The sequence below is a fragment of the Poecilia latipinna genome, unplaced genomic scaffold (genome assembly GCF_001443285.1).
Source record: "Poecilia latipinna isolate Pla-1442-1.1 unplaced genomic scaffold, P_latipinna-1.0 Scaffold1133, whole genome shotgun sequence".
NCBI lineage: Eukaryota > Metazoa > Chordata > Actinopteri > Cyprinodontiformes > Poeciliidae > Poecilia > Poecilia latipinna.
Window position 1 is genome coordinate 180,707 of NW_015113749.1, and position 27,234 is coordinate 207,940.

Sequence of the window (27,234 nt, forward strand, 5' to 3'; positions counted from 1 at the left end):
AAGAATTTAAGTACTTTTATTTCAATGAGAAATGGAAAACGGACTGTACATCGTTGAGCATCAATTCTGTTCTAGCTTTGAAATGAACAGCTTCAGTATGAACAGCACTCTTCTGATAAGAGGGATTTATTGGTCCTTCACTGTGGACTGCAGCACCTATGATAGCAGTGACATTTTAAACATAATACTTCTAAAAATGAATAATGTTTTGGCAAAATTATCAGCCTATTTTCTCTTTGTTAATGGCTCATTTACATAATTAAGCTTTTGTTATAAACAAGCTTGAAGCAGCTGCGCATTAAAAGGTTAAAATCAAGCAGAAGCTGAACCAATTCTGTTTCTTTTTCCTAATAAACTACAACTTAATAGATTGACAGATCAAAACATGCTAAGATGAAATCCTTTGAATCCAGACGTCCCCGTTCTTCCTGGATCTCGTCGGTGTCTCAGTCGTCTTTCTTCTTGATGCTGAGCAGCTGGGAGACGCTCTGCAGGGCCCAGTAGAGCAGCGAGAGGGAGACAAAGGCCTAAACAAAACCAACAGAGGGTTAGAGCTGCAGGCGTTTCACACCAGCACGCGTCTGCGAGGCGCTGAAACCAGAACCATGTCAAACTGGAAGAGGACGACTCACGACAAACAGGGCACCAATCTATGGAGCAGCAAAGGTGGAGATTTAAATCGCTGTTCAGTTAAGGAAAGACACAGAAGAAAAAAAGACAAAAAAAGAAATAATCTTCTGTTTTTGTGTCCTTTCTTTGCTTATCTTGTTTGGGGTCGTCTCTACGATACGATTTTACAAAAGCTGAAAAAAAACTTCTGAATGTATACAAACTTTAACGTTTACATTAAAATTCACTCCATTTATCTCACAATATTATAAAGGTCTTACATTCAGTTGAAAGTAATTTGGGTTTCAATTTTTAATAAATATCTAAAAGCAATATGCAAATTCCATAATACAAAGTAACTACACATATTTTAAAAATGTAAGAGCAGCATACTTTTAAAAGTACCAATATTTATCATATTACAGGCTAAACCTGCTCAAGCCAATTCATTTCTGTCATTTTTGCTTTACTATTTACTGACAAAAATCACGAATTACATTCAAACACCATTCAATCAACAACGTTTGCTACGGTTTAACAAAGAAGTAAAACGGCAGCCATAGAAAGTTTGATTTCTGTCTCGTTTTAGCCATGAACCACAGATTTAGTGGCTTAGCGGTGCATATAAACTTTGGTTCTGTACAAACCTCAGTTATGGAGCAGCTACGTAATGTGAGTTTGGTGCAACAAGAAAACGAAACAAATGTAGAAAGTTTGGTTTCCATTTCCTTATTTTGATAACCTCAAAAATGACTGAAAAACCAACCGTTGAGAAACTCTATGGTACAAAAATACACAATTTGTCTACTGGGAACATTATATTATTCTTTAAGAACATAACAGTTTATTAAGCGATATCAAACATCTTTAGTGTTTAGGCACCTTTATACTTTTTAAATAGTTAATTTTATTTTAAACTTGGTTTAGGATTTAACTTCATGTGCTATGTGTTACAGTTATCATTCGATAATTTTGGAACCTGATAAAGACCAGATCTTTTTTTATTATTATTTTTGCAGAGACTGGTGGTGGAAAAACATACACATTTGAGTATGTTGACATTCAGTCTGTTTTATGTGAATCTGGTTCGGTATTTTACAAAAAAAATTAGATTTACTTTAAGGTCTGGGCTGGTACTGAGTAAAATTACCACTGCTCCATGTCACTTAATATTATAAGCGATCTGGTGGGATTTAAATGGAAACGCAACAATTATTCATATTTTAGCTGTTTGTAAAAGCTTGAACGTTTTCTAAAAAATCAAATACGTTTCATATAATCAAGGATGCATTAAATTGTTAGCTTGAAGACCAGAAATCAGTTGCTGAAAGTTGGAAACAAAAGTGCAGAATGAACATTACTTGTAATTTAGTTGTAGATTCCTTTAGTTGTTTCCTTTTTATTTATGTATGCAGTAATTTTGGGAATGTGGGAAAGTTGGTAGGCTAGTATTTAGTCATAGTATTTGCACATGCAGCTAGCTAGCCCGTATTGGCTACTTTATTTAGGCAAGTAGTACACACAACTAATCTCTAGCATTATCATGGTTTTCTATGTAAAAGAGTGATTGGTACCTCTCTTCTTCTATCCAAGCTATATGGGTCTGTTATTGATAATAAATATTTCAGAAAGAGGAGAGAGAATATTGCTGAATTTCCTGACAGCTTAGGGTTAGTCTGCAAACACTTGTGGAAGAACGAGTTGCTCTGTGAAAGGATGCCACCTGTGCAATAAGCTCAGTCGTAAAATGTTCTTGCTACTAAATGTTTAACAGTCAACAGAGTGGAAACACCTGGTCACATCAGCGAGGTTCTGCACAGAGGCTTTCATTTCACGTTGTCTTCAGATTAGCTGGAGAACAATGATTTAGGCAGAGATCATCAGTTTAACAGTACCTGTGTTTTTATTAACCATACAATTAAGCATTTTGAAATTGCCAAAAATAAATTTGCTTAATGGAAACAATTTCCAAAAAAACTCAAATTTTTTTGGTCAAATGTTTTATGGTAGGTGTTTTCTGACCATTGAAGAAACCTAAATTCAGTCCTAGTTTATTCAGACATTGAGGATGAATTAAGTTAATATTTGTTATGATAATTTAAGTTTATCAGGATAAAAATTATTATTTAACAGTTAAAACTGTTATATTAGACACTATGCTAAGGCCCTCTCGTAAATGTGCATAAGTAATTGCAGTTAAGCAGTTTTAAGGTTTGGCTATTGACCCTTTGCAGCTACGTTACTTAACCATCCAGGGGCCATGATGGACGTTGGAAGTGAGGTACAGGAGTGTTGAACTGAGCGACTAAAATTGTTTTCCAAAGTTGGTTTTGCCAGTTTATTCATGGCTTCTATTTGTTCGAGTCAACATAATTTGATAATTTGACTTGAATCACATGATTAACAGCCAGATGTTACTACTGGCAGAAACGACAAAGAAGACAACAGGAATTGGTAGGAGGATTTTTTATTTCGTCTTTCTTTTAAGACGATGTGCAGCTGGCTCCATCAGAGCTCTCACAGCATCACACAGTTCATAAAATCTTGTGTAATTCTAACGTGTTGAATCCATAGCATTTCTGTAAAATAGACTACAATTTCCCCAAAACGTCACAAACGTTCACAAGGTTAAGGGGTTTGTTGTTCCAATGCTGGCGTCTCCTCTGATGGCTGCATTATGAACTCACGTAGCTGTTTATATTCATCGCTGCCGTGAATTTTAATGACTTATTGACAGAACAAGCTTATCCACGTTTGATTTTTATTTATTTCCTCAATAAATGAAAATACTGCAATTGTGAAGCAACCGTCTTTCACTTTCTCTGTAACATAGAGAGTACCCCTGGCCAGTGGAGGTGCTGTCCTGTCACTACGCTCAGTAAGAGGGATTACTGCAGAGTTAATGATACAATGCAAACGATTGTCCACTGTCGCCTCATGTTCTAGACTGCAGCAAAATCAGAAGCTCAGTGCAACTGGCTGGACTTCCTAACATGGGACGTGACTCAAGTTTACATGTGTGTGAAGTGGAGGATCAAGTACTTTTGGAAGTGTTGTACATTTTAGTATATATGAAAATGCACAATACGTCTATCTTCAAACTAAAACTTTCACATTGCTAAACAGGGAATCCTGGGAGATCTTCAAGCTCTGAACTTTGTTGTATTGCTTTGGTGTGGAAGGTTGAATATAGACGTTTTATCTGTTGTGGGAATTAGTAAGTATTAAAAACATAAAAAGATACATATTATAGTGATATTAAAAAAATGTAACCCTGGCCTACCTTGAAGCTCATATCTGGCTCATGTGTGGTTACAGTTATATTTTATTTGAAGGTCAGAAAGATGAATTAAAATCTCCTTAATCCCCCATGTCATCACTTTCTTAAAGTAATGGCTGAAGTCATTTTAGCCAAAAGTGATTTTGGCAAAAAAAAAAAAAAAAGAAAAAATCACAACCTCTTTTTGTCCCCTGATACGTTTCAGGCAAAAAAGGGGAAAATCTTTTGGCAAAATACTTAGAGGTCATTACTTTACCAAGGTGACGATATGCTAATGAAAATTATAGTGCTTAAAATTAAGACTCAATGAACCAAATTATGTTTTTACAAATTGCTACGGCTGAACTTTGCTAAGCTTGTGTAAATTGTAGTTTCCTGTTTGAGCGCCCGGTGTGGTCTCCTGCTGCTGTAGCTCATCTGCTTCAAGCTTCAGTGTGTCAGACATGTTGGCTGTAATAAAGATACATAAACTCTAAGGCACAAAGGTCACTGTTGAATTATTATATCTATAGGCAATTTGGACCTGCCTAAACTGCAACTGTTTTTGTTTGAATAAAAGCAACTAGATCATGTAGATCATCTAGATGTAGATCAACTAGATCAGTGGTTCCCAAACTTTTTCTTCTGCGCCCCCCCAGTGGTTTCCAAACATTTTCTGCGCCCCCCCCCATGTATTACAAATAGCTGTCTGGTTGAAACGAGGCCTGTGAGGGGGGTGAGGGGGCATCGACTTTTTTGGGGGCAAAATGAATGTACGTAGCTGAAAATAGACACCAACATCGGTAGCCTACAAGGTACTTGTTAAGCTTAAGTTTCAGTATTGATATTAGCTAGTCATCTTTTAGCTAACTTTACCTGCATCCAGCAGCTTTACTCAACTCAGTCGGTTAGTTTGGGTGAAAAACTGTGAAAAGTTCTTTGCGTTTTGCTGGTTTGTTGCGGTGATTCTAACACAAACCTACGTAGCTCCGCCCAGCAGCAGGTCTCCTCCAGCGCGAGCGTCGTAGCGCTCATGTTGCGTTTAAAGGCGGCTCGGGAAAACAGGTTAGAACATGTTAACAACGGATTAAACAGTTTTAACTGCTGATAAAAGTGACACAGATATGGGAAGTGTGGAAGCCTCTACTGTATCAAATTGACAGGAATAACAGAGAGTTGGCCATTCTAAGGTAAAAACCCAGCGCATACAGTGTTCATGTTTTGTTTTGTTTTTTTCATCCAGACGGCTTCCCATGCCCCCCCCGCAATGACACGGCGCCCCCCGTAGGGGGCGCGCCCCACAGTTTGGGAACCTCTGAACTAGATCATATAGAACAGGGGTGTCCAAAGTGCGGCCGAGGGGCCGTTTGTGTCCGTTGGACTGACTTTGTGTGGCCCCCAACTGCAATTAAAAAATGATAAAAATTTGGCTCGTATATTTTGGCCCATAGATTCAGATGGAGACTTAAAAACTGTTAACAACAAAATTTGGTAAAATTTTATCACCAACTTTTAACAAAATGTGAAACTAAGAGAGATTTACTGAAAAGCCAAATTCTTTTTTAAACGTGGTTAAATATAGCAAACGAAAAGTGGAAAGTGACCCAAATCCTGATTTATTCAACTGAGCCAAAAAGAAACTAAAACTCTGTTTTTCTTTTAATACAGCAAACTTGCAAAATTAAAGTAGAACATTCCTGCCAAAACCCTCAGAAATTTTGAGAGTGATTTCAGAAATTTTCTACAGAAAACAATGAGGTTTGATAGAAAAAAATCAAAGTGTCACATTAATATCAGAAATTTTCTGGGAAAAAAAAAAACTTGGAAATTTCTGAATTTTAATTGTCAAAAATTTTTGTTTGAAGATTTTTCTAGAAAATGTCAAAAGAAATCACAAAATTTTCTCAGTTTTTGGTGGAAATTTGGTTTTTCCAATGCAACATGATGTCGTAAAAATCTACAATAAATGTCCAGCTACTTTATTTGCTTGATTTTAGGTTGTTTTTTCTGTTCTGTTACTATTCTGCGTCTACAATTTTGGCAACAAGTGTGGACACCACTGATGCAGATAAATTCAGTTTGAAAATGCTCAGTGTGGCAGCAGCTGAGACAAAACAGTGAGACCTGTGAAATGCTGCCGGTCTCAGGATGATGTTAAAAATGTGACTTCAGAGGTTAAGTAGTGGGTCCCGTCTCCTGACACTCTCCCGACCGGGTCACAGGGGTTGCAGCCGTGGGGGACTCCGCTATTCGGAGAAAGCGGGGCGAGGGAGGGGGCGTCTCTGCCAGAAACAGCCCTCGCCTCCACCCCTCGCTGAGTTCTGGCCCATAAACTGCATCCTACATCTCAGCCCAAGCCAAAAGCCGAACGCTGTCCGTCACAGGAGAAAGAAGGAAGGAACAAAAAGAGCTATTTTCCTCCTTCTTCTCGGCACGGCAGCTGTTTTTCTGTGAGGGTTTGACGTCTCAGTACCTGGTCCGAGATCCTGCTGTAAGAAAACAGGAGCGAAATGATCGATGAGCCGCAGAAGCCGAGGGGATTTAGTCGGATTAAAACATGGAGGATTTCTCCGTTAGTGACACTGAGCCACATTCACAGGACAACCTGCAGTTTTAGCATTTATGTAAAAATGTTTTGCAGATGAACTCGAATGGACTTGAAGAAAAAAAGTCATTATGAGGTTTTTTTATTTAAAAGAAAATTTGATTATTAAATCAAAATGATTTCAAAAAGCTTCTGGCACATAAGCAGAATCTCTTAAATACATTTATTTCTGGTTTTATTTTTACTTATCAAAAACTCGTAACTTTGCTTTTCCCAAGTAAGACAAATAGACAACGAAACAGAAAATAGACATTCATAGATGTTTAACGTTATTTCAAACACTGAGAAAAGTTTCTAACTTACAGTAAAATACTGGCAGCAACATTTTAAAATATGTTAAATATCTGGCCGCTACTTAGCCGTATACTAGAGACGCTTTTGTTTTTTTGTTATGATTGGTAAAACTAATACGTAACTTTGACAAAATATTTATAGTATTTTCTTAAATATCTGTATTTTTTATGCACATCAGTTATACGTAACTAATATTTTATAGTATAGGTAAATTAAATAATTAAGGAAAACTTTAAAATATGAAATTTCCTGTTTGACAGAAAATGCATTATTACTCATATGACCTTTTCTACTGCTATTCAATCCTGAATGTGCATTTTTTACACCTAGTTATCATGGTTCTAATCAATTTCAGTATTTTGCAATACATTTAGACTTAAAACGACAAAGATGACAATTTAAACAAAAAAAAGAACTTTTTTTTTACTTTTCCTTCTTCCATTTTCTGCTTTAATAAAAAGTAATTATTTTTGCATCACATAGTGGAAGAAAATCAATTTTAACAGATCTCCATTGAAAAAAAGGTTCAATAAAACCAAAGAGGTTTCTCCAGTAAAAATATCTCTCATCTATAATTACTAATCGATAGTTCACAAATGGGCCTGAAAGATGTCAGAGTTAAAGATCGCGACACTTTCGTCAAAAATTAGATGAAATCCACTAAATTCAAATCAAACATGAGTGGTTAAAAGTCCAAACATCCTGAATCAAAACAGATTTCCAGAACGACAAGCTGCGCCGTGTCTTTTTTATTTTCTTTTTTGGTGATGGACAACGATGGAGAGAAGAGCGAAAACCCGGCAAAAAACCGTGCAAATCATGTTTCACTCAAACTGGAGAGCAGAACATGACAAGGAGCTTCCCTCGAAGCCGCACGCGGCGGGCACCTATTTTTCTTCTGTTCGTCGCTCCTCATTTATCCTCCGCCTGAGCTACATTTTAATGCGCTCTGAGGAAGTCCATGTGGGACAGATTACATGTGGAAGGAAGCAGGTCTGATCGTCCACAAATAAGCACCGCGATCTTTTCCAAAGAGGAGAGGTCAGCACATCGACTCACACTCACTTGGTTTTGAGCAGAGGGAGGTTAGCGAAGAGTTGTAATGCAAAACGCCTAAAGTATGTGGTTTCTGAAAGAGGTTCCTACAACAGGGAGAGTCTGTGGTCAGAGGCTGTAATGCAGCGCAGAGAAAAAGCTTCAGAGGTAAAGGAAGGATTGGTCATGTTTCTTGATATTATGCTGCAATGTGGGGCAGCAGCCCTGTCGCAATAAGCAATAAACCTATTCATTACATGATAAATTATAATGAGCTCAGTATTTTTTCTCTTTTCTATGAAAAACCGGATGACAAAGTCTTCACTTTTATGAAGGATAATTGTGTTTACAGAGACTCCATAATTCATTTTATTTGTTGTTTCTGTTGTTTTGTTTGTTTATTTTGGATATTTAAAAAGTTTTAGTGTTAGATGTTCATCAGAATTTAAAGTTTATTGATCTTTGACAATGTGGTCTTAGATTATTATCCCATTATTACCATTATATTACTTGAAAATGCTCTCAAAACAATAATACGATAATTTATCACAATAACTTCTGGGACAATTTATTGTCCAGCAAAGCAGGCGAGCCAGGATTATAATCCTGAATAGTATTTGATAATCTGGAATTAAAATTTTGAAAAGAACATAAACCAAAAAATGTTTAGTTTTTCTTCCACTCTTTTGGCTACAATTAATGTTTGACAAAGACAAAGCTGGAGTGGATTACTCTGCACTAACAAGTCTTGCTGTCCAATCTTTAAAAGGCAACATAAGAGTTGTGAAACCTTTACTGTATTGTTAATAAAAAATTATAAATTATTTCACTCTACATGTTGAACTACATCTGTCAGGAAAATAATGTTTAAGCCTCATTTTGCAAGTAAAACAATTTGATCAGCTGCAGGTTTGGCTGAAATTGACGTGTATGCTGGCACTGCTTCAAAATAAATATTGTAGCAATGACACTTTATTTCACACCAGACGCTTCACTAACCTCAGCATACTGGATGCTTGAAATAAACTTTAAATTTGGACTAGTTTTAATCACTTGAGGGTTTATACAGAGCACAGTTAATTGTTAGCACAGCAGGAGAAATTTGACACCTTTGATCCCAACGCATACACACTATTCAAACTAGAACTTCAAAAGTTATTTCACAATATCTGCTAGGACTTCATCTTCCACAGAATCCGTTTGTGTTTATAGAGTGTTTTCAATAGATCTAAATGTGACAAGAGAAGAAACTGTGTGACAGCAGTTTGCTTCAAAATGTTGTTAAAATTTATTTATTTTTTTTTTTTGTGAACCCGTTTTGTCTCCTGAACAATTATCGTTACGCCGCTAATGTGGAAAATATTCTCTTCAAATTTATCAAAATGTGGAAAAGGATGGGTTTGTTTTTGAGGTACTTTTTTTGTAGCTGCATCTAAAGTAAAATAACCTACAAAATATTTACTCTGAAAGTACCAAACATTTATAAACTCAATCTGGCAACATCCAGTTAATTTGAGCAACGCTGGACGCCGCTGGACGCAGATCCTGCAAACACCCACTTCAGTACCAGCAGCAATAAACTTCCAGCCTTCAGTGGGTTAACATCGCAGAACCTCGCTGCTCTCCAGCACAGCTGCACTCGTGATTGAAATGAAAACAAGGCAGAATGGCTGCTGTCAGACATGTGATATATGACCTGCAATGGGATGTTTCCAGAGCTCCCTCTCCATATGGCTGCCTACAGTCCACCAGACCCGGCCTGAACTGAACTGCAAGATAATTCACAATGCACTGCGGAGGTGGGTGGGTGCACTGTGCTGAATTTGTGGAAATATGAAGTATGTTTCTTAATAGTTCCTGAAAAATGCACCCTGAGTTTTGATGCATAAAGTTTAAGTGACAGAAAGTGTAAAACCACACAGCAAAAACACAAACACTTACCAAATACTTTAGTTTTTAGTGCAGATATCTTAGAACACTTGAAACAAAACAAAAATAATTTACAAGTAACTTTTCGGCAGGAAATAGGAGCTTGTTTTAAGTCAATAATTCCTTAATATCAATTTTGTAGTTCCACCAGGACTAGCTCTAGTAGTGTCGTGCTTTGGCCGTTTTCAGCTGGATCAGTTTCATTTTTCTGATCACATGCGACGCTCCACTCACATTCTCTAACGTGGATGGTGTTACTGAGTGAGAAAGACTTGGACTTTCAGCAACAAGTTGTTTTGAAAAGTTAGAGGAAGACCAACAGTTTGTGAAGAAATTGTGTTTTCTTGACATATTGAGACATTTATTCAGGCAGGAAGTGAGTGCAAACCTTTCGGGAGGTAATAGGAAGCCAGAACATTACAATAAAAAGGAAACTGAACTGGACACTCTGCATTTAAAGGTCAATGCTTTACAAAAACTGGAGGCCTCAAATCGGACCAGCAGGCTCTGATCAACGCTTCTCTACTCAAAATGAAAGAATGGCAGCAGAAGAAAGAACCTCAGAAACCGGTTTCAAAGATTACAGGAAATCCTGAATGCTCAAAAGCAAAATGTGGAGAAATGGGGATGATTCAGATCAAAAACCAAGAAACTTTACTGAAAATGGAGAGAAATGAATGTAGTCATTAAAGGAAATGGCCTAAAGCAAAAAGAGCTGCAGAAAAGAGCAGAAAGTTTATGACCAGGATATCCATCCACACCACAAGCAAATAATCTGCAGAGCTACACGGGTCATTCCTAACAAAGAAAGCTGACATAACATCTGTTAAGTCCACCATAAGTTACTTAAGAGAAGCTCAAAAACTTTCCATTTTTAGCAATGCACAGATGAAAGAAATAATCGCCATAAATTAAATCCTTTTAAAAAGGCTGAGGGGTAATGTGGAAAAGTTTCTGTCAGCCCTGTTCACACACGGAGCGCTTCCTGTGCGTTCATTACGAGCAGATCTACAGCCTGCGCGGCGGGCAGACTCAGGAAGGATACGCTGAGCAGGTTAATGTCCCACCAGAGGCTCCGTGCAGCTCCATCTGAAACGCTGCCATGAGAAATATCGCAGTTACACTCCCACGCGCTCAACGCAGAAAGACGGACATGGGGCGGCCAGACAAAACACATGTTAAACAGCAGTGGCTTCATGTGAAAGTGTAGCAAAACACAGCGCAGTCTGATGGTGTGCCAGTTTAAAATGCTACAGTTGTTTAGATGTTTTTCCTGCTAACATCTGGTATTTGCAGGGGTGTACTTTGTGTCTCTTAGAGGACGGCATGCGGGGGTCAACAACAGCTCATGCAGATTACCACGCCACATTGAAAACATGAGATAAAAACCCAGAGGACGTCCATTTTCATGCGCCTTGAATTCACTTTGCATCCCATCATCCACCGGAGATGCCTGGGTGGCGAAACAGAGGTAAAGAAAAGAACACAGTGTGCTGCAAAAACGCAGAAAAAACAACAATGAAACCAAAGAAGATCTGCAAAAAAGTATTTCACTCCTAATCAGTTTCTTCTCTTTTTGCTTTTAACCAAACTAAATGTTTCAGAAACACATTTCAATAATGGACAAAGTAATCTGAGAAACCCAGTCACTAAATAAGTGATGTGTTTCAGTGTTATTGCATTTACAGTATGTTTTATTTATTTATTTTTTTGTCTGAAATAATTGGGGGGCATTTGCATTATTTGAGGTATTATTTGAGGAAAGCACTGCATCTTTTTTGTTATTTTGACTATTTCTCATTTTATGCAAATAAACACTAGATTTTTGCTTTGAATGTGAGAGACATGTCAGGAGTTCAGTTCATTTTACTCAAACATATATCTATAAAAAGTAAAATCAGAGAAACTGATAATTTTTTCCAGAGCTGTATTTTCCATTCATTTGGACACAGAATAATTGCCATCAGACCTGCTGAATCAATAAATCACAGTCAGGCAACATGAAGTAGTTTAATTCAGAAACAATAACTCTTAACCTGATGGAAAGAAACAAAGTTATCGACATCTATGAGTCTGAAAAGGGAAACAAAGCTAATTTTAAGGCTTTGGGACCCCAAAGAGAATCATTATCCACACAGGGAGAAAGCAAGGACCAATGGGGAACCTTTCCCAGAGTGGTCGGCTAACCTAAGTTCTTTAAGAACAAATCAATTCCTTATCCAGGAGGTCACAAAGAACCTGGACAAACATCTAAAGTTCTGATGCGGTTAAAGACTGGATTCAACGATAAAGAGAAAAAAGAATAAATGGGAGAGCTCCAAGGCTAAAACTACTGTTGACTAAAAGAACACAAGTGTCTCATATTTACCACAAAAACATTTTTGCACGTTTTTGCTTCTAAAAGCCGTCCAAGCCCTTAATTTTAAAACACCCAGTCGTTCTTTGGTTCATGTTTTCTGGTGTCTGAAATGTTGCAAAAACTTTCAGAATGTAAGTTCACAAATCAGAAGGCACTGCGTCTCACCTAGCAACCTTAGTGAAGCCTAGGCCGTTACCTAGCAACCACAGTAAAGCCCAGGCTGTTACCTAGCAACCCCAATGAAGCCCAGGCCATCACCTAGCAACCCCAGTAAAGCCCAGGCCGTTACCTAGCAACCCCAGTGAAGCCCAGGCCGTTACCTAGCAACCTCAGATGAGTTCCAGCATGCTGCTGGACAGGTTGAAAAAGAAAAATGTTTTGTTATTGACTTAACTTTCAGAAACCACTTGCTGCTTTCTTGTTGGTTGTGCATGTGGCTCTACTTCTGCTTTTCAAAAATGTACGGTTTATAATTGCACATTTTTTGCAGCCATTTTAATGTGCAAGCATAAATATTGAGTTGGGGGCTTGGCCAACTTATCTGGATTTAAAGTGACAAGAGGCTCATTCTGAAAGGAGCTCAAAATTTACCAGACTTAATTCTTATTCTCTGATTTTTCTGTAGATTTAGAGGGACTAATTTACTTAATAATCATGTTTTTGAATTGGCTCCAGGCTGGGATTTGAACTCAGGACCTTCTTGCTGCAAGGCAACACTCATACCAATTGGATAATGATCAAATCACACCAGCTAGTCCAACTCTTAGGGTCTCTAAAATCCCACAAAATGATGTTAAAAATACTTATCAGCACTTATTGTAAACACTAATTAATAGTTATTGCCGCTGGGGGTGGGATAGCCAGTTTTAAAAATGAAAAAATGAATATTTTGAGCATTTTTAAATAGAGCAAAGGGGAGACATCGCTGAGGTGTGATGCGACTCCAAAGACCTGTTAGTGACACATCTTTCCAGACTCCTGCAATCTGTTTGCTGATACAAAAGAACGCTAGCTGCCTCAGTTGTTGAAAAGTTTGGGGGCCAAATGTTCTTGAAGTCATTTTGTTTTCCTGCCGCATGGGTGGCTTTCTGGGTAGTCCAATGATGATAATCAGCGACAATCGGCTCATTCGTCTCTGTCAGCGCGAGTCAAGGCACTGGCACCGCAACAAAACCGGTAAACAAAGATGGATTGCGAAGTTGCGGTTTATTTGGATAAGACAATGAGTAGGTCGTCTGAAACAGGATCAGAGCTTCTATTTTAAGGTTGGAAGATTAGAAAATAAAGAGATCTGACATTCAGGAGGGCAGAGGGAGCGATCATGAAGCAGAAAATTAACTAAGCACAAAGCAGATGAACATCCCACCTTGATTTTTCAGCAAGGGGATGTCTGCGGAGGGAGGGGCGAGGACCTCTGAGTCAAATAAATCCTCAACAAGATGTTTTTGGGGAGTGTAGTGAACATAGATGAAGGTTGATTTTAACGTTTTTGTTCAGTCATTATCCAACTTAAGTGTTTTCAGTCTTTTCATTTATAAAGTTCTTGGTTGACGCACTTCAAGATCAGATGCCCTCCAAAAATGTTTGGAAAACTAAAACCTAAAAGTCTTACAATTTACTACTGGTTCCAAACATACAAATATATTTGTAATAAGAAAATATAACAAAAGCCAAAATGAAAAGTAAAAACATCTGAAAAAAGTTAAATAAGCGTCCAGTAATGGGGTTCTACAATGCAATTCAGTATCAACATCTCAGTCTCACACAAAGTTTCGTCCCTTTCTACCCTGTAAGAGACTCACACATGTAAACATTCTCGTCGAATCCACTCCTTCATATAAAACAGCTCAGAGCAAACTTTCCCAAAGTTCAGAGCTTCCAACCCACAAAATAAAAATGTATGCAGGTCATGACCCCCCAGTCTTGGTTGAGCGTATGCGTAAGCATTTTTAACAAATTTAAAAAATGATAAAATGACAATAAAATCAGATTCAACAGCTGGTGTATACCCCAACATACTGCTTTCATTTAATTTGAAGTCCGGTTTCAAATGTCTGACATCTAGATGCTTTCTCATCATTATCTTGAATTTTTAGGTTAACTTCTGAAGAGGACCGCATGGTGGGGTCCTGACCGACTGAGGACTTCTAGTGTCTCATTACTCTCCATCTTTTGGCATTTGATGAGCAAACCTTTACAAATGGCTGCTAACAGATGTGAAATTATAGAACCGTGCAAGAAGTAGAGCCTCCTGCACAGCCAAGCGCTTAAAAGCTTTGACTGCAGCAAGAGGTAAGTCAACAACAAAACACTTGCCTTTTCCAGCAGCCATTGTACAAAGAATACAAAGAATACAGTGGTAAAACCAGCTGACCAAACGTGCTGGAGCTCTGCCATGGCTGCCAGGTGACGGTGCAGTTAAGACTTAATCCTGAGGTTTTGGAAAAGGCTCATTTTCCAGGCACCAAAAAAACTTTTGCCAAAAAAAAAAAAAACGGTTGGGTGTTTTTTTTTTTTTTTTTTTTTTTAAGCCTTTGGACTGAAAACATGTTACATTTATTTTATAGCGATTGCTGATGAATATTGCTTCAACAATGTAGTTGGGATAATTGTTTCATATGTTTGTTTTTTCTCCCCGTTACCCACATCCTATTAAAGGATTCATTTGTCGAAACTTTTCAGTTTTACACATTGCGACTGAAATAAAGGATGGATTTATTTTAAAGGTTTTCAGATATCTTTCCCAGGACATGTTTCAGGGAAAACAAAGTTTTAAAGTTGATTCGTTATCTTTCTTTTCACTTTGTGCCTCTCAATAAGCTCACATTTTATTCAACTGTTATGATTTGGGTCTGATCTATTTCAATTGATTAATGCTTTCTATTAAATTCTGTTTATTTTATGGTTTTAATTACAAATTATTTTAGCTTTTACAGGCCGACAGGGGAAATGTAGTTGTTTTTCTCCAGTTTTTGTCTAACATTAATAACTTAAAATGTTGCAACACAGGATCTGAAGTCCTTCGGAGTCTGAAGCCCCCCACAGCCCTGCAGATCCTGGCAGCAAGAAACTTTTTCCAGCTCACTTCAGGCAAGATGCTGCAGCTGGAAACATTGTGGAAAGAAAAGTGGCCAAGCCTGCTCTCAGCAGCATTTTGATAGATTTTCTGCAAATAAAAATTTGCAAAATTCTCAACTGGATATTAATACGTCTTTAATCATTTGTGGTGATTTATAAGCAGCTTCTGCTTTATGTGCATTTCAAAGGAGTTTCTGTCAGGCCCAATCTGCCTGAAGCAGTAGCGCCAAAGCTGCGTTGAAAAACTGGACGAATTTTGTGCGAATTAAAGCACAAAAAAGAGGAAGACAAATTAAGAGCAAGTCAGAGTTGGCCATATTAAGACTATAACTCCACAGAAGCCAAACTAAATTAGGTTAAAAAACTCCCAAAAGGCCACTTGCTGCTGGATTTCCGTGGCTCTACCTGGAAAATGGTGTGACAGCATAAACCGAGCGGTTACTCTTTGACGGGCACGAACCCCTGCACGCTGTCTGATAATATTTCACACAGTATGTGTATGCAGAACCACCCCGCTGTTTACTCCAGAACAGTCCGACTCAGCGTTCCTATTTCAGCCCCCCTCTTCCATTCCCATTTTCTCCCTGGGAGGAGATTTCCTTTCCTTTCCATTCCTGTGAGCTCTCAAATGATGTCATGCTCACCGAGTTTCCACAGCTCCAAAGGAGCCCGTTAACCTCAGCGCTGCCTTTTGCTACTATTCACTCCTGCTTTCTAAAAAAAGGGAGCCTCGGCTAACCTCTCACACCTGAGTTTCAGTGATTGGAAAAGATACGATCAGACAACAGAAACCCTTTGACCTTTGCAGTCCTGTCAGCAGGCATGATGGAAAACACAGGGTGGGATTTGGCATTTTTAGAGACAGATAAAGTTGAAGATAAAGTCCTTTGGTGCTGAGGTGCAGCCTTTGTGTTAGGTATGACTTTAATAATATTATTGTGACCTCTGCGTTTGGCTGGGAAGCGTTTATCTTTCCATTTTAAACTGTCAAAGATGGTTCTGGTTTGGAAAAAGGCACAGGGATGAAAAGATGGAAAATCCTGGTTTGAAAAGGTTTTTCTTAATAAATATTCTGAAATAAAAAGGATTTCATTGTTTTAATTTTGCCTGCAGTGTTTAATTTGCATGAGGCACCATTCCACCCCATAAATTCTTTGATTGAAAGGAAGCAATTCAGTAAATTACAAAAGAACAACAAGCCCAAGCCTTCTTAATTATTCTGTTTGGGGAAATCTAAAAAAGAAAATACAAGGAAGACAATAAAAGTGGCTATAACTCTCGAAGTTAAGTAATGGTTCATCTATTGTTAGCATAAATATGCAAGAAACACCATCTCTCTCTCTCTCTCTCAACCAAAGACAGGTGTATTTTTTATGAACTCTCCTCGTAAATTGCTGCGGCTTCACTAACAGCCAGTGGTCATTTAAGAGAAAATGCTCTGAAGTTGCTGCTGAATGCACGGTGTCTGCGCTCGGCTGCAGAGCTTGTTTTCACGCGCCTTCAGGCAAAACCAGGAGCCCACACAGCACACCATCCTGGGTTACATTATTACAACCTGCATGCCACCACATTTACAGACTATCGCAGTAAATGCGCCCTCACACACACCCACTGGCTCGAATTAAAGCAAGAGATTACCATCCAATAAACTACAACGGCTCTGCAAACAAATTACCGTCCTGCTACACCCAGTTTCACCTCGATGAATTTACTCATCACGTTAAATATAAAAATGATCTGGTTTTGTTTAGTTAATTAGGATTTGAAATTGGTTTGTTGTTGTTCACTTGAGGTTGGAGTCAAACGGAGTCTAAATGTTTCAGCTTGTAGAGCCAGCTTCATCGGTGCCGATTTCTTTAATTTTCAGACATCGGTGATCGGCCGATACTTCATAGCTGCCTCAAATGAAAACTGTGGTCTTTAATAATTTAGTGGCTTGAAAAATTGTTTATTACCAGGATTCAATGACTCAAAGCATCACTTACTGATGAAGTGGAAGGAACTTGACGGAAAAAAGTCCAAAATATAAAAAATATGGTCAAGACGTAGAAACTATTTTTGCTGCAAGATTTTTGCGAATATGTCTATAAATTGGACCCCCAGTATTATGAATAGCTGAATATGCCCCATAAAAATGCTTATAACCTCCTATTTTAATAGTTCAAACACAAAATATACCTCATGTATTAATATACACAGTGGAAACTGTCTTGGCAATAAAACAGAAGAAACATTTACAGCCTCAGTCCTACAGGAACAGCCAATCAGCAGCTACATTACAAATGTGAAGAAATGTTTGTCTTTAATCTGCTAATGTAAAAAAAAAAAATCTGAAATTTCAGTGTTTGCTGTAAATAAGAAATGAAAGTAAAATCACATGTGAATAAGCTTGTTCACGCAAAAAGTCATTAATAATAATGGCAGTGACAGACGTAAACAGTTATATACTCATTTTTCAGCCATGGCTCTTGTCTATCAGCCAATCAGAGGAGACGTCAGCCCTTTATCCTTGGGAGCGGCTACGTTTGTGGCGTTTTGGGGAAACTATAGTCGGCGATTTTACAGAAGAGATTCAACTCATTTGAATGACACATTCTGTGGTGGAGCCAGCTGCACATTGTCTGACAAAAACAAAACAAAAAATCCCTCCTCCTATCACTTCCTGTCGTCCTCTTTGTCATTTCTGCCAGTAGTAACATCCAGCTGTTGATCATGTGACTCGTGATGAAAAAAAAAAAGAAAGTTTCCATTGCGGTTTTGAGAAATTTGTCTATTTCAATATGGCTGAAAAACCATCTCATCCTGTGCAGAAACTTTTTATCAAAAAACATTTGCTTTTTTTTTTTAATTGACGCATTTCCATTACGTGAATTTACTTTCATAATTTCAATTTGCAGTTTTATGGTTAATGGAATCACAGGTTAAGTCCAGGACAATAAATGGCATTGCTGGATTGGCCCCGGTCCCCAAGCTGCATTTTAAAAAGAATAATTTAGATATTTATTTCAAAACAACCACCAACCCAAATAATAACATTTTCCTCATAAGTTGGAAAAAGGTTCCAAAACTGTGAATACTGAATCCCAACTAGAAATGTCTTTACATGTAGAGACTAAAATGTGTCAAAACATCTCAAACTGAGTCAGAGAGAGTCTCTGAACATCAGCTGCCACAAATTCTACATTGAATTTCTTTCTGAACTTTGACTGGGCCATTGCAACAGATGGATAGGTTTTCATATAAATCATGATTAGCTTCCCCTCAGTTTAACTTCTAGGATTTTTCTGAATGCATCTCCAGCCATTTTCCCATCACTCCAACCAGCTGCTCTGTCCCTGCTGACGAAAAGCTTCAGCACCACATGATGCTGCCACCAAAATGTCTCACTATGGCAGCACTTCTCAGCCTCGGTCCTCAGGGAAACTGCCTGCATGTTTTAGATGCATCTCTGTTCCAGAGCACCTGATTCAAATAACCACATGACCTCCTCTGCTTGCACCAAGTGCTGCAGAAGCCTGTTAATCACCCACTTATTGAAGTGATGTATTTGGCAGGAGACATGAATCCCTCAGACATGCAGGGCAATGATCTCTGAGGAGCACTGCACTGTGGGAATGGTGCAGTGTTACTTTTCCCCACATTAGAGTTTTGTATTTCGGCCAAAAAGTTTAATGTTCGTCTCATCTGATCATTTGACGAGTCATAGGATTAAGGTAAACTGCAAACGGGATCCTCTTCTTCTTTCATCAACAGCTTCATTCTTCTATAAATGCAAGTTAGTCTGGTGGATTCTCCTATAAGGTATCTGCAGGCGTCATGAGTCAAATTTAAGACCTTTTTAATACCATCTTGACTCACACTTAAGTCCGAAAAGATATAAATGCAGAGAAAGGTTGGGGGATTCTGCTGTCACAGCAAAAGCTGTGAGATTTCATTGGTTTTCAGTTTGGCAGTATTTCTGTGCTTCTACAAACCTTAGATTTTTTTTGTTTGCTTTGTTCATAGAATACACCAGGCTTCATATGGGTTGGCAAACACAAGTGATCAAGGGGCGAAGATGACTGTTGTCAAGCTAATTGGCAGAAAAAATGTGCACTTACTAGCTAGCTAGCAAGGGTATGTTAGCAGATAATTAACGGTAGCTTCAAGATGTCTGTGAGCGACAAAAACTTTTGCCTGACAGAAAAGTCCAGCGAGAAAAAAAACCCCAACTACAAGATTAAATATTCCTGCAATGACGTTCCAGGCTAACTCATTTTTTAAAGAAAGGCCTTGATTTTATTTCCATTAATGTCAGAGTTTTTGAGGATGCAGACAGCCTGTCTGTCCTACCTGAGTCAGGGATCTCTGCAGCTCCCTCAGAGCTACTACAGGTCATGTGCTGACAGGTTTGTACTTAATGTTGCTGATGGTTTTCTAATGTTCTTCAAAATGCATCTTCACTGAACAAGCTACATTTATAGAGAATAAATTACACACAAACTGACTATTTACTATAATAATTTTATTTTGGGGTGTTAAAAGTAAAGGGGTATGAACACAAATGGAATTACTTGAATTAACAGTTGGGTGTCGGATCGTGCTGCTGCAATAAGATGTCAATTTATCCTGTTATACCTTTAAATACAGAGCAGGAGAAACTCCTGTTAGTTTACTTAGCAACAAGAACCAAACATGGAGAAACAGCTTTAAACAAATCTAGAAGTCAAACCAGAACAACTGGAACAAACATTTAGTTTTATACCTCACTAACCCAGAACAAACTTAAGATCCAGAGAAACCCCTATTAGTTTATAAACTATGTTCTATTTATTCTTATTAAACATGGGGAACCGATATTTAGTTTTCTACTTCACCTTTCTGTCTTTCTTTTGTTTGTATTTCCTTCTATTTCATGTAAAACTCTTGAACTGCCTTGTTGCTGAAAATGTGCTACAGAAATAAAATTACAGTACCTAAAGTTTTTTCTACATTTTAATATGTGTGCAGCTCATTCTAACAGGAACGTATGTCAAACACGAGGGTTGGGGGCCAAACGTGGCCCATCTTATATTTTTATGTGGTCCTATAGATTCTAGAGAGCCACAAAAAGATTTTCCAGATTACAATTGTGTGCTTAAATATAATTTTATTCAACAAATTAGAGCACTCCTGGCAATACTGCCAATTAAAACTATTTGAAAATATGTTCAATCTAACTTTAAAAAGCACTAAAAGCAGAGACAACCATTTATTCATAACCATTTGTTAATGTCAATGCAGTTTTGTCATGACATTCTGCCACAACCGGCTCTTTGAGGACATTCATGATTGGCCAAAATGAAAAGGAGCTCGACACCCCTGGCATAAGGGTTCAAGGACACTCTGCTTATGACTAATCACACAGTAACTCCTTCACACACTATCAGTGGCGCAGACGTGGGTTTTTCTGAGTGGCGAGTGGGCGGCTGGGAGCGAGAGGCAGCCCTGGTTTACAGGTCAAGCCTGCAGCTTTACAAGGGAAATCTCCAGAGCCACTATAAATACCGCTGTGAGCTTTAAGGGTGCAGTATATCACACCACTGGTTTTGAAGGACCACAAACCGACCTAGTTTTTGTAGTTTTTTTTCCTTCCCCCTTCCTTTCAAACGTACAGTGAGTCTGAACACAATTAAATGTGAATTGTCCCCCTCTCTGTTTCTACAGACTGTTAATTGATTGGCGCAACTTCAAAACCCTCCGTGCAACAAAGGGCTTCAAAATCGTATATCTTTATAGAAGGCTAAACTTTGGGGGTGGGTTCAATTTCTTTTTCTTTGCTGTACTTTTGAACAAAGGGGAGGAAATATGTCAGAAACCATTGTAAATAAAATTGCGATGATTTTCTCCGAGCCCCCACCTGCAGGCAAGACAGTTATCCAGCTAAACCTGATGTACTGCGACTTGAAATGAGCCCTAATGAATCGCTTAAAGAAACATCTGCACAGTGACACAGCAGAGCAGCATGTACAGCATAAATCAAAAGGCCTTTTCGCTCTCCAGCTGGCTGCTTACGCGCTTCATTTCAGGCGTCGCTCTCTGAAAAAGAATTAATTCAGTTTTATTAGATTTCACGGTGAGAAAAAAAGAGAAAAGGTGGGAAAACCTTGGGTTGTCATTTGAACACCTTCGCGGCCCAGATGTGGAGTCAAAGGACGTAAAAGAGGCGATGGCAAATCTCAATGGTCTGAGCTAGTTAGTGGCAGACGACACTAATTGTTTCCAGAAGTGTTGCGCTGATTCACGCCGGCCGGGACATCAAGCAGTCAGGGCTGCGCAGGGAGAAAAAGAGGCAGCTGGAGCGGAGGGAGGGCAAATAATGAGAGGTCAGCCTCCATCTACAGTCGAGCTGCCAGAGCCAGAAAGGCACGCCAATTTTATGGTCAATTGGGCGACGCATCTGGCCTCATAGATCACAGGGCTGCGGGGCAGGACTTAGCACCCGGCTCAAACGCGTTTTACTCACACAAAACAGACCACACAGCTCACACATGGGGTAGAAAACAGGCCGAGACGCACCGGGGGAACACGACGTCGCTGTTTGAAGATGCTCAAGTAAGAGTTTTAAATGCTGAAACATCCAGCCACGATCAAAGGAGAGATTCAAATATATACACACTAATCCACATATGTTACAACGATTTAGCTGTTTTTATTGTGACACTTTGTTCTGAATGTATCCATTTAAAAGTATGATCATTTGTTTTGTTTCATTGTTTATTTTTGTTCCTGTTATTTGTTCTCTTATCCGGTTATTTTGTAGATCAATACTTCTAATTGTTGGTCTGTAGTTTTTGTTTTGCATGGACTAATTGGTGAATTAAATAAAAAGGTTGTGTTTTTTAATGTTATATGTTTTTCTAGTACATTTGCACAGGTGAATATCAATTTTAAGAACATTTTAAAGAATTAAAATAATATAGACAATAATAAAATAAACAGATACTTAAAAAATGCAATTCCTAGTAAAGACCAGAGATTAAATCAATAAAAATGAATATCTCAATAGACACATATTGATCAATATCAATAGATAATATGTCTGATAAAATATTCAATAGATTTCTGAACTCTGATCTAGAACTGCTCGGCATTCTGGGGGATGTAGGCAGAGGAAAGGCTTTAGCCACTCAACCTCTCACAGCCAAGCTGGTGGCATCAAGTAGCTCAGTCACTCTTTGGTTACCTAGCAACTCACTCACTCTTTGGTTACCTACCAACTCACTCACTCTTTGGTTACCTAGCAACTCACTCACTCTTTGGTTACCTAGCAACAACCTGTTGAGTAATTTGTGCAGCAGCAGTTTAAGGTTTCGCCACTGTGCCTCATAATGTGGAGAGACAATTGTGGATAGAAAAAGTCATATCACCAGTTTGACAATATTTTAGATATTAAAAAACAAAACAAAAAAACAAATCAATAATTATCGATACTGACCGATATGAAGCACTTATATCATGATATGTTTTTCAGGCATATTGTCCAGCCCTAGTTTCTGGTAAAGTGTAAATTAGATAACATCAACATCAGGTGCCTGTGATTACATCATTACTCAGCATTTTGAAGGAGGTTTGTCCTATTAAAACATTTAGTTTGATGTTTATTTGCATTATTCAAATGATAATGAACATCAAGATGCGATAGAAAAAAACATCAGATGGCTTAGAAAGAATAGTCCAGCACTTTTCAGTCTGTTAATGACGTCTTAGAAGAGTTTCTAAATTGCCCATTAAACCGTATGGAAAGCAGTAAAGCAAAACAACTAACATTCAAGCAACGACTTCCTGAAAGCAGACTGCAAGATGATAAAAGCAAAAACACTGATTCTATTCACAGTCTTATCCTTTCATGCACTATAGATAAGGGATTGAACGTAGATCAATAAATAAATCAGCTCTCTCATCACCACATCAATCCATCTTTTCACCTTCCACTCTCTTTTTCCTCATTTGTAAATAAGACGTCAAGATATTGAAACTCCTCCTCTTATCCAGGCTGAAGACCATGGTCTTAACCATTCTGAGTCCCAAAATGAGTTGTTGTAACAGGACAGAGGGTATGTTTGACATAAACTAAATCTATAAACTCAGGGAAATAACATTACACTACTGTTAAAACACAGAGCCAGAAGTAACACTGTTTCATGCAGCAGGACCTGGTGCTTAAGAAAAATGAGGAACATCTTGGAAAAGAAATAGCTCAATAAAATTTACATACATGACTGGATGATAACATTACTTCTTCACATGCTATGCTATGCATACAGTTTGTCTGCGCTGATGAAGGTTAATGCTTAGAAAGGATGACACAACAAGGGGATCTGACCAGTTTTCTCACTTATTTGGCCAATAATTATTTGACTGCTTGTAGACTGTAAGCAAGACTGAAGTGTATGTCTAAAAAAGGGATTGAGCATGAGATGCTAACACCATGAGAACAAACATTGTTACTCTGACATTAGTACCTTTTAAAATGTACACATACTACACATGAATTTATGTAAAATATGTTTTACAGATCCGCCATTATATGTGGCAGCAGTTTATGCAATATATTTACTTTCCAAATATTCTCACATGTGCACGGGAGAGAAAGTGAAATACTAAGAAACTTGAAACAAATGGAAACATCACTCATTTTCAAAAATACTGTGACAAATAAACTATTTTAGGTTGCCAGATACATATTCAATTCCAAGGAGGAGTTTGACATCTGCTGTCCGTAAGTGGACAAAAGCTTTGCGGTCCAACATATTTTCTGCACTATCCGAGTCTTTATACACACAGGACTCTGAAACCGGACAAGCTGTCAAACATAATTATTTTCTCTCAGGACATTTACAAGAGGTGTTATATTCTGAAGGGTCAGAGGACTCACCTGTTTGACAAAATAATCTCAGGGGGCATTTAACCAACGTCATGAACCGTAGATATGCTTTGCTAGCATGGGTGGATCTGTCATCGGAGTCGACTGCAGCTGTACAGCTGAGGTAAGGTGGGAGTGCAGAGATATTTGAATCGAAGTTTGTTGATGCATTTCATGACAGATGGAGCCTAAAGTATTACCTCAACCCAATCATCTGTAAAGCTATAGCTACACATGGCTAAAATTATGTAAACTATTTGCAGCTGTAGTTAAAGGGACCAATATTTATTGTTCACATCATGGGGAAACATTGAAAATCGGCTGATTTAAAGATGCACTAAGACAATATCATGCATTTCATGCACCCAAAAGGCTCCACAGTTCTGTTACTCATCAACGGCGCTGGCCCACGGCAATGCCCCAGCACCACCAGAGGGCGCCCAAGAGAACCATCTGATTTAATTTTGTCCTGACAAGAATTGCACATTTTACACATCAAATTTTAAAAGCAAAAGTATTAAACCTGTCAACTTATAGATGTTATTTTCAAATATTTAAGTTAATATGCCAAACTTAACAGTGTGCATTTCAAAATGCAAATTAATTGGAGCATCTTTGCTTATTTGCAACTCCTGTAAGGTAAAAATCAATAGCAACACGTGTCGACATGCTGGTGTTTGGGGCCCCCAGTTAAAATCTGGTTAGGGCCCCAAAAAGGCTTGGGCCGCCTCTGCTTATTGATGTCAATAACTTTCTATCCATCTAGTTAAAAATCTAACTCACTGTATAAAGAAAATAACAGAAAAAGGCTTCAAAACTATTAAAATAATCCAAATAAAATAATAAGATATGGTAGATAGCATCATGAGTGTAACAATTATGTTATGTAGGCATCTGTAGAAATAATTGTTTCTTCTGTTTCAAATTCAATCAATTTGTATTTTTAGATGGCTGTGCAGCATAGTTCCCTTTTCCCATTAGCTTGAAATGTCACCATCACAGCATGGTAATAAACAATTAACCAGTTTTTAGAGTCCTGCAGTACGCGAGCGAGTCGCTTCGGTAATTTCTGTTTTCTTCGTCTTTTTGGGTTTGGTTTCCATTTTAAGGCATTTGAGATCATTCTAGCTCAGAAGCCTGTAAATTTCTGAACTTCTTTATATGTTTTCCACAATGCAATTAACTTCTAAATCAAAGTAGGATGTTGTCCTAAATGATGTGCAAATAAAGGCCACCGAGTGAATGACATCACTAAATAAACTCTATTATTTTGAGCCCCACCCAGTCAACTAACGATTTGTGTACAGTCATCAGTTTATTGTGAATGTCACATCTGCTGTTTTTCTCTTCCTCTTCTACACCTTTTATAACTTATTTTCCATGTAAAAACATAGTTTTCACAAAAAACAGAGATTGAAGTGGCACAAATATATATCCACAGTGTTCCAAGCAGAGAAGCAAAGAGGTTGCTGACCTTTGACCCCGGTGCAGAAACCATGAAATAATTGCATGCATAAGTAAAAAAGCAGTAAGAAGAAGTTTGATAAATTAAGTATATAAGTTAGGAGAAAAAGAAAAACACAATAAGTTTGCCAAACCTTCGCAGCTTGAAACTTTCCATCATCTGGAGCCAGCAAATCAAGAAAAACGTCTGCTGCCAGTAGCCTAACATACCAAAACGTTTAGCCAAAACATCTGAGGCTGCGTTGAACAGGGAGGATTTCGAGATGCCAAGGTTTGTCGAAGAAAAACAAAATGAAATAAAAAAGCCAGCGCGTTTAGTTACGCCAGCTTTGTCTTGATCTGTAGCGCCGGTAGCTTAGCTTACCTCAGTGGGGACAGAGAGTAAAGGCAAGGCGGACCTCAGGTAGCTGTACCGCATCAGCATTACCATGACAACGCAGCGAATCGTCTCCAAGAAGGCTGATGATGGCCTGAAGGTACAGACGCATGAAATCAGAGAACAGTAACAGACTGAGTTCACTTTTTCATCACACCTGTGACAAAATTATTTAATTTTTTTAAGGGAAAAATCTATCAAAACCAACCGTTAAAGTAATTCTATGTGGAAAAGTAATTTCCATGGAAACTGAACATTTGATGTCAACAGCTGCCGTCAAACATTTGCATCTAGACTCACCATCTCCATTAAAGTTCAGACTTTGACTAGGCCACTGTAAAACCTTCACATTTTGTCTTAGTTTTGCGACTTGTTGATGTGCTTTGGATTTTTGACCAACTTAAGCTTTGCTTCACAAAAAGCATGGCTGGAACAGAGAGCCGAAGTCCCGAGTTTTCACTCAGTTCTGCAGACCTGCAGACTGGTGAAACGAAGTCTGGCCTTCGTTTCACCAGTCAAGAGAATATTTTCTGAACAGGGAACGCAAAAAGTTTTATTAGAAAGTTCTTGCTTTTTTTTGGTAAGCAGTTGTTTTCGCCTTGGAGCCCTCCCATAAATGCTTACCCAGTCTCATTCCTATTGTTAAACTGTGAGAACAATAGGGGCAAATAAACCCTGCAGGGCTTCCAATGTTGTGGCTACCCTGATACGGTTCACCGGTCCTTTGGTTGGCTCCATTTTTGGATAATGGCTATTGCCGTTATGCCAAAGTCTTAGAAGCATCCTCCTCCAAACTGAGCTTGGTTTTCTATCCGTTTTGACTTTTTAACCCCTTAAGACGATGCTAACAGAAATTAAAATGAAAACTATGTAAGAAATAGATGAATCTGAAGGAGATTTCAAAGGTTTCCAGCAGATTATGTTGGATTGTGGAAACAATACTTGTTGGAGTTATTGATGTAATTTGGAGCCACTTTAAAAGCTGCAGCGGACCAGATCTGGCCCTCAGGCCACGAGTTTGACACATGTGGGTTAAGATATTTCAGCCTACCTCATGATGTCAGACAGGTTCTCTTTTACGTGATGAAGGGAAATCGGGCCAAATAAATGTGTGAATTACATGGCCAATTACTTTTCACATAAATTTATTTTGGTTTGAGATTATAATTTGAAACAGCTAAAGTTGCATAAAATACAAGTAAAGCATTTTATATCGACATTTTCAGCTGCTGTATGCTGATGTTAGAAGCTGCACAAACTGCACCTTTGCTCAATGATGAAGCCCAGGGAGGTGAGAGTAAGCAAAACGTAGCTGGTCATCCCGAAAATAGTTAACTGAGAC

At 38.3% G+C, this 27,234-nt stretch overlaps 1 protein-coding gene and 1 long non-coding RNA gene across 2 annotated transcripts; one reads left to right on the forward strand and one right to left on the reverse strand.

Annotated features, from left to right (window-relative positions):
- agmo (alkylglycerol monooxygenase) lies at nucleotides 1-27,234 on the reverse strand. Its single transcript, XM_015052785.1, has 3 exons — nucleotides 27,157-27,234; nucleotides 25,881-25,986; nucleotides 1-527 (listed from the first exon to the last, which is right to left on the reverse strand). Exons 1-3 carry the CDS (start codon nucleotides 27,210-27,212, stop codon nucleotides 447-449), a joined length of 243 nt encoding a protein of 80 aa, XP_014908271.1. The 5' UTR covers nucleotides 27,213-27,234; the 3' UTR covers nucleotides 1-446.
- Nucleotides 5,205-27,063, forward strand: LOC106959923 (uncharacterized). The gene is made up of 4 exons (XR_001427461.1): nucleotides 5,205-5,301; nucleotides 18,315-18,319; nucleotides 20,602-20,607; nucleotides 27,053-27,063. It is a non-coding gene; the product is annotated as an uncharacterized LOC106959923 (long non-coding RNA).

Excerpts from the sequence above, each read along its gene's own strand:
- agmo (XM_015052785.1), bottom strand. The coding sequence starts at position 27,212 with ATGACCAGCTACGTTTTGCTTACTCTCACCTCCCTGGGCTTCATCATT. Across the intron at positions 25,987-27,156 it reads GGCTTCATCATTGAGCAAAG|GCCATCATCAGCCTTCTTGG; the intron begins GTGCAGTTTGTG and ends CTGTACCTTCAG. Across the intron at positions 528-25,880 it reads TACTCTCTGTCCCCACTGAG|GCCTTTGTCTCCCTCTCGCT; the intron begins GTAAGCTAAGCT and ends GGTTTTGTTTAG.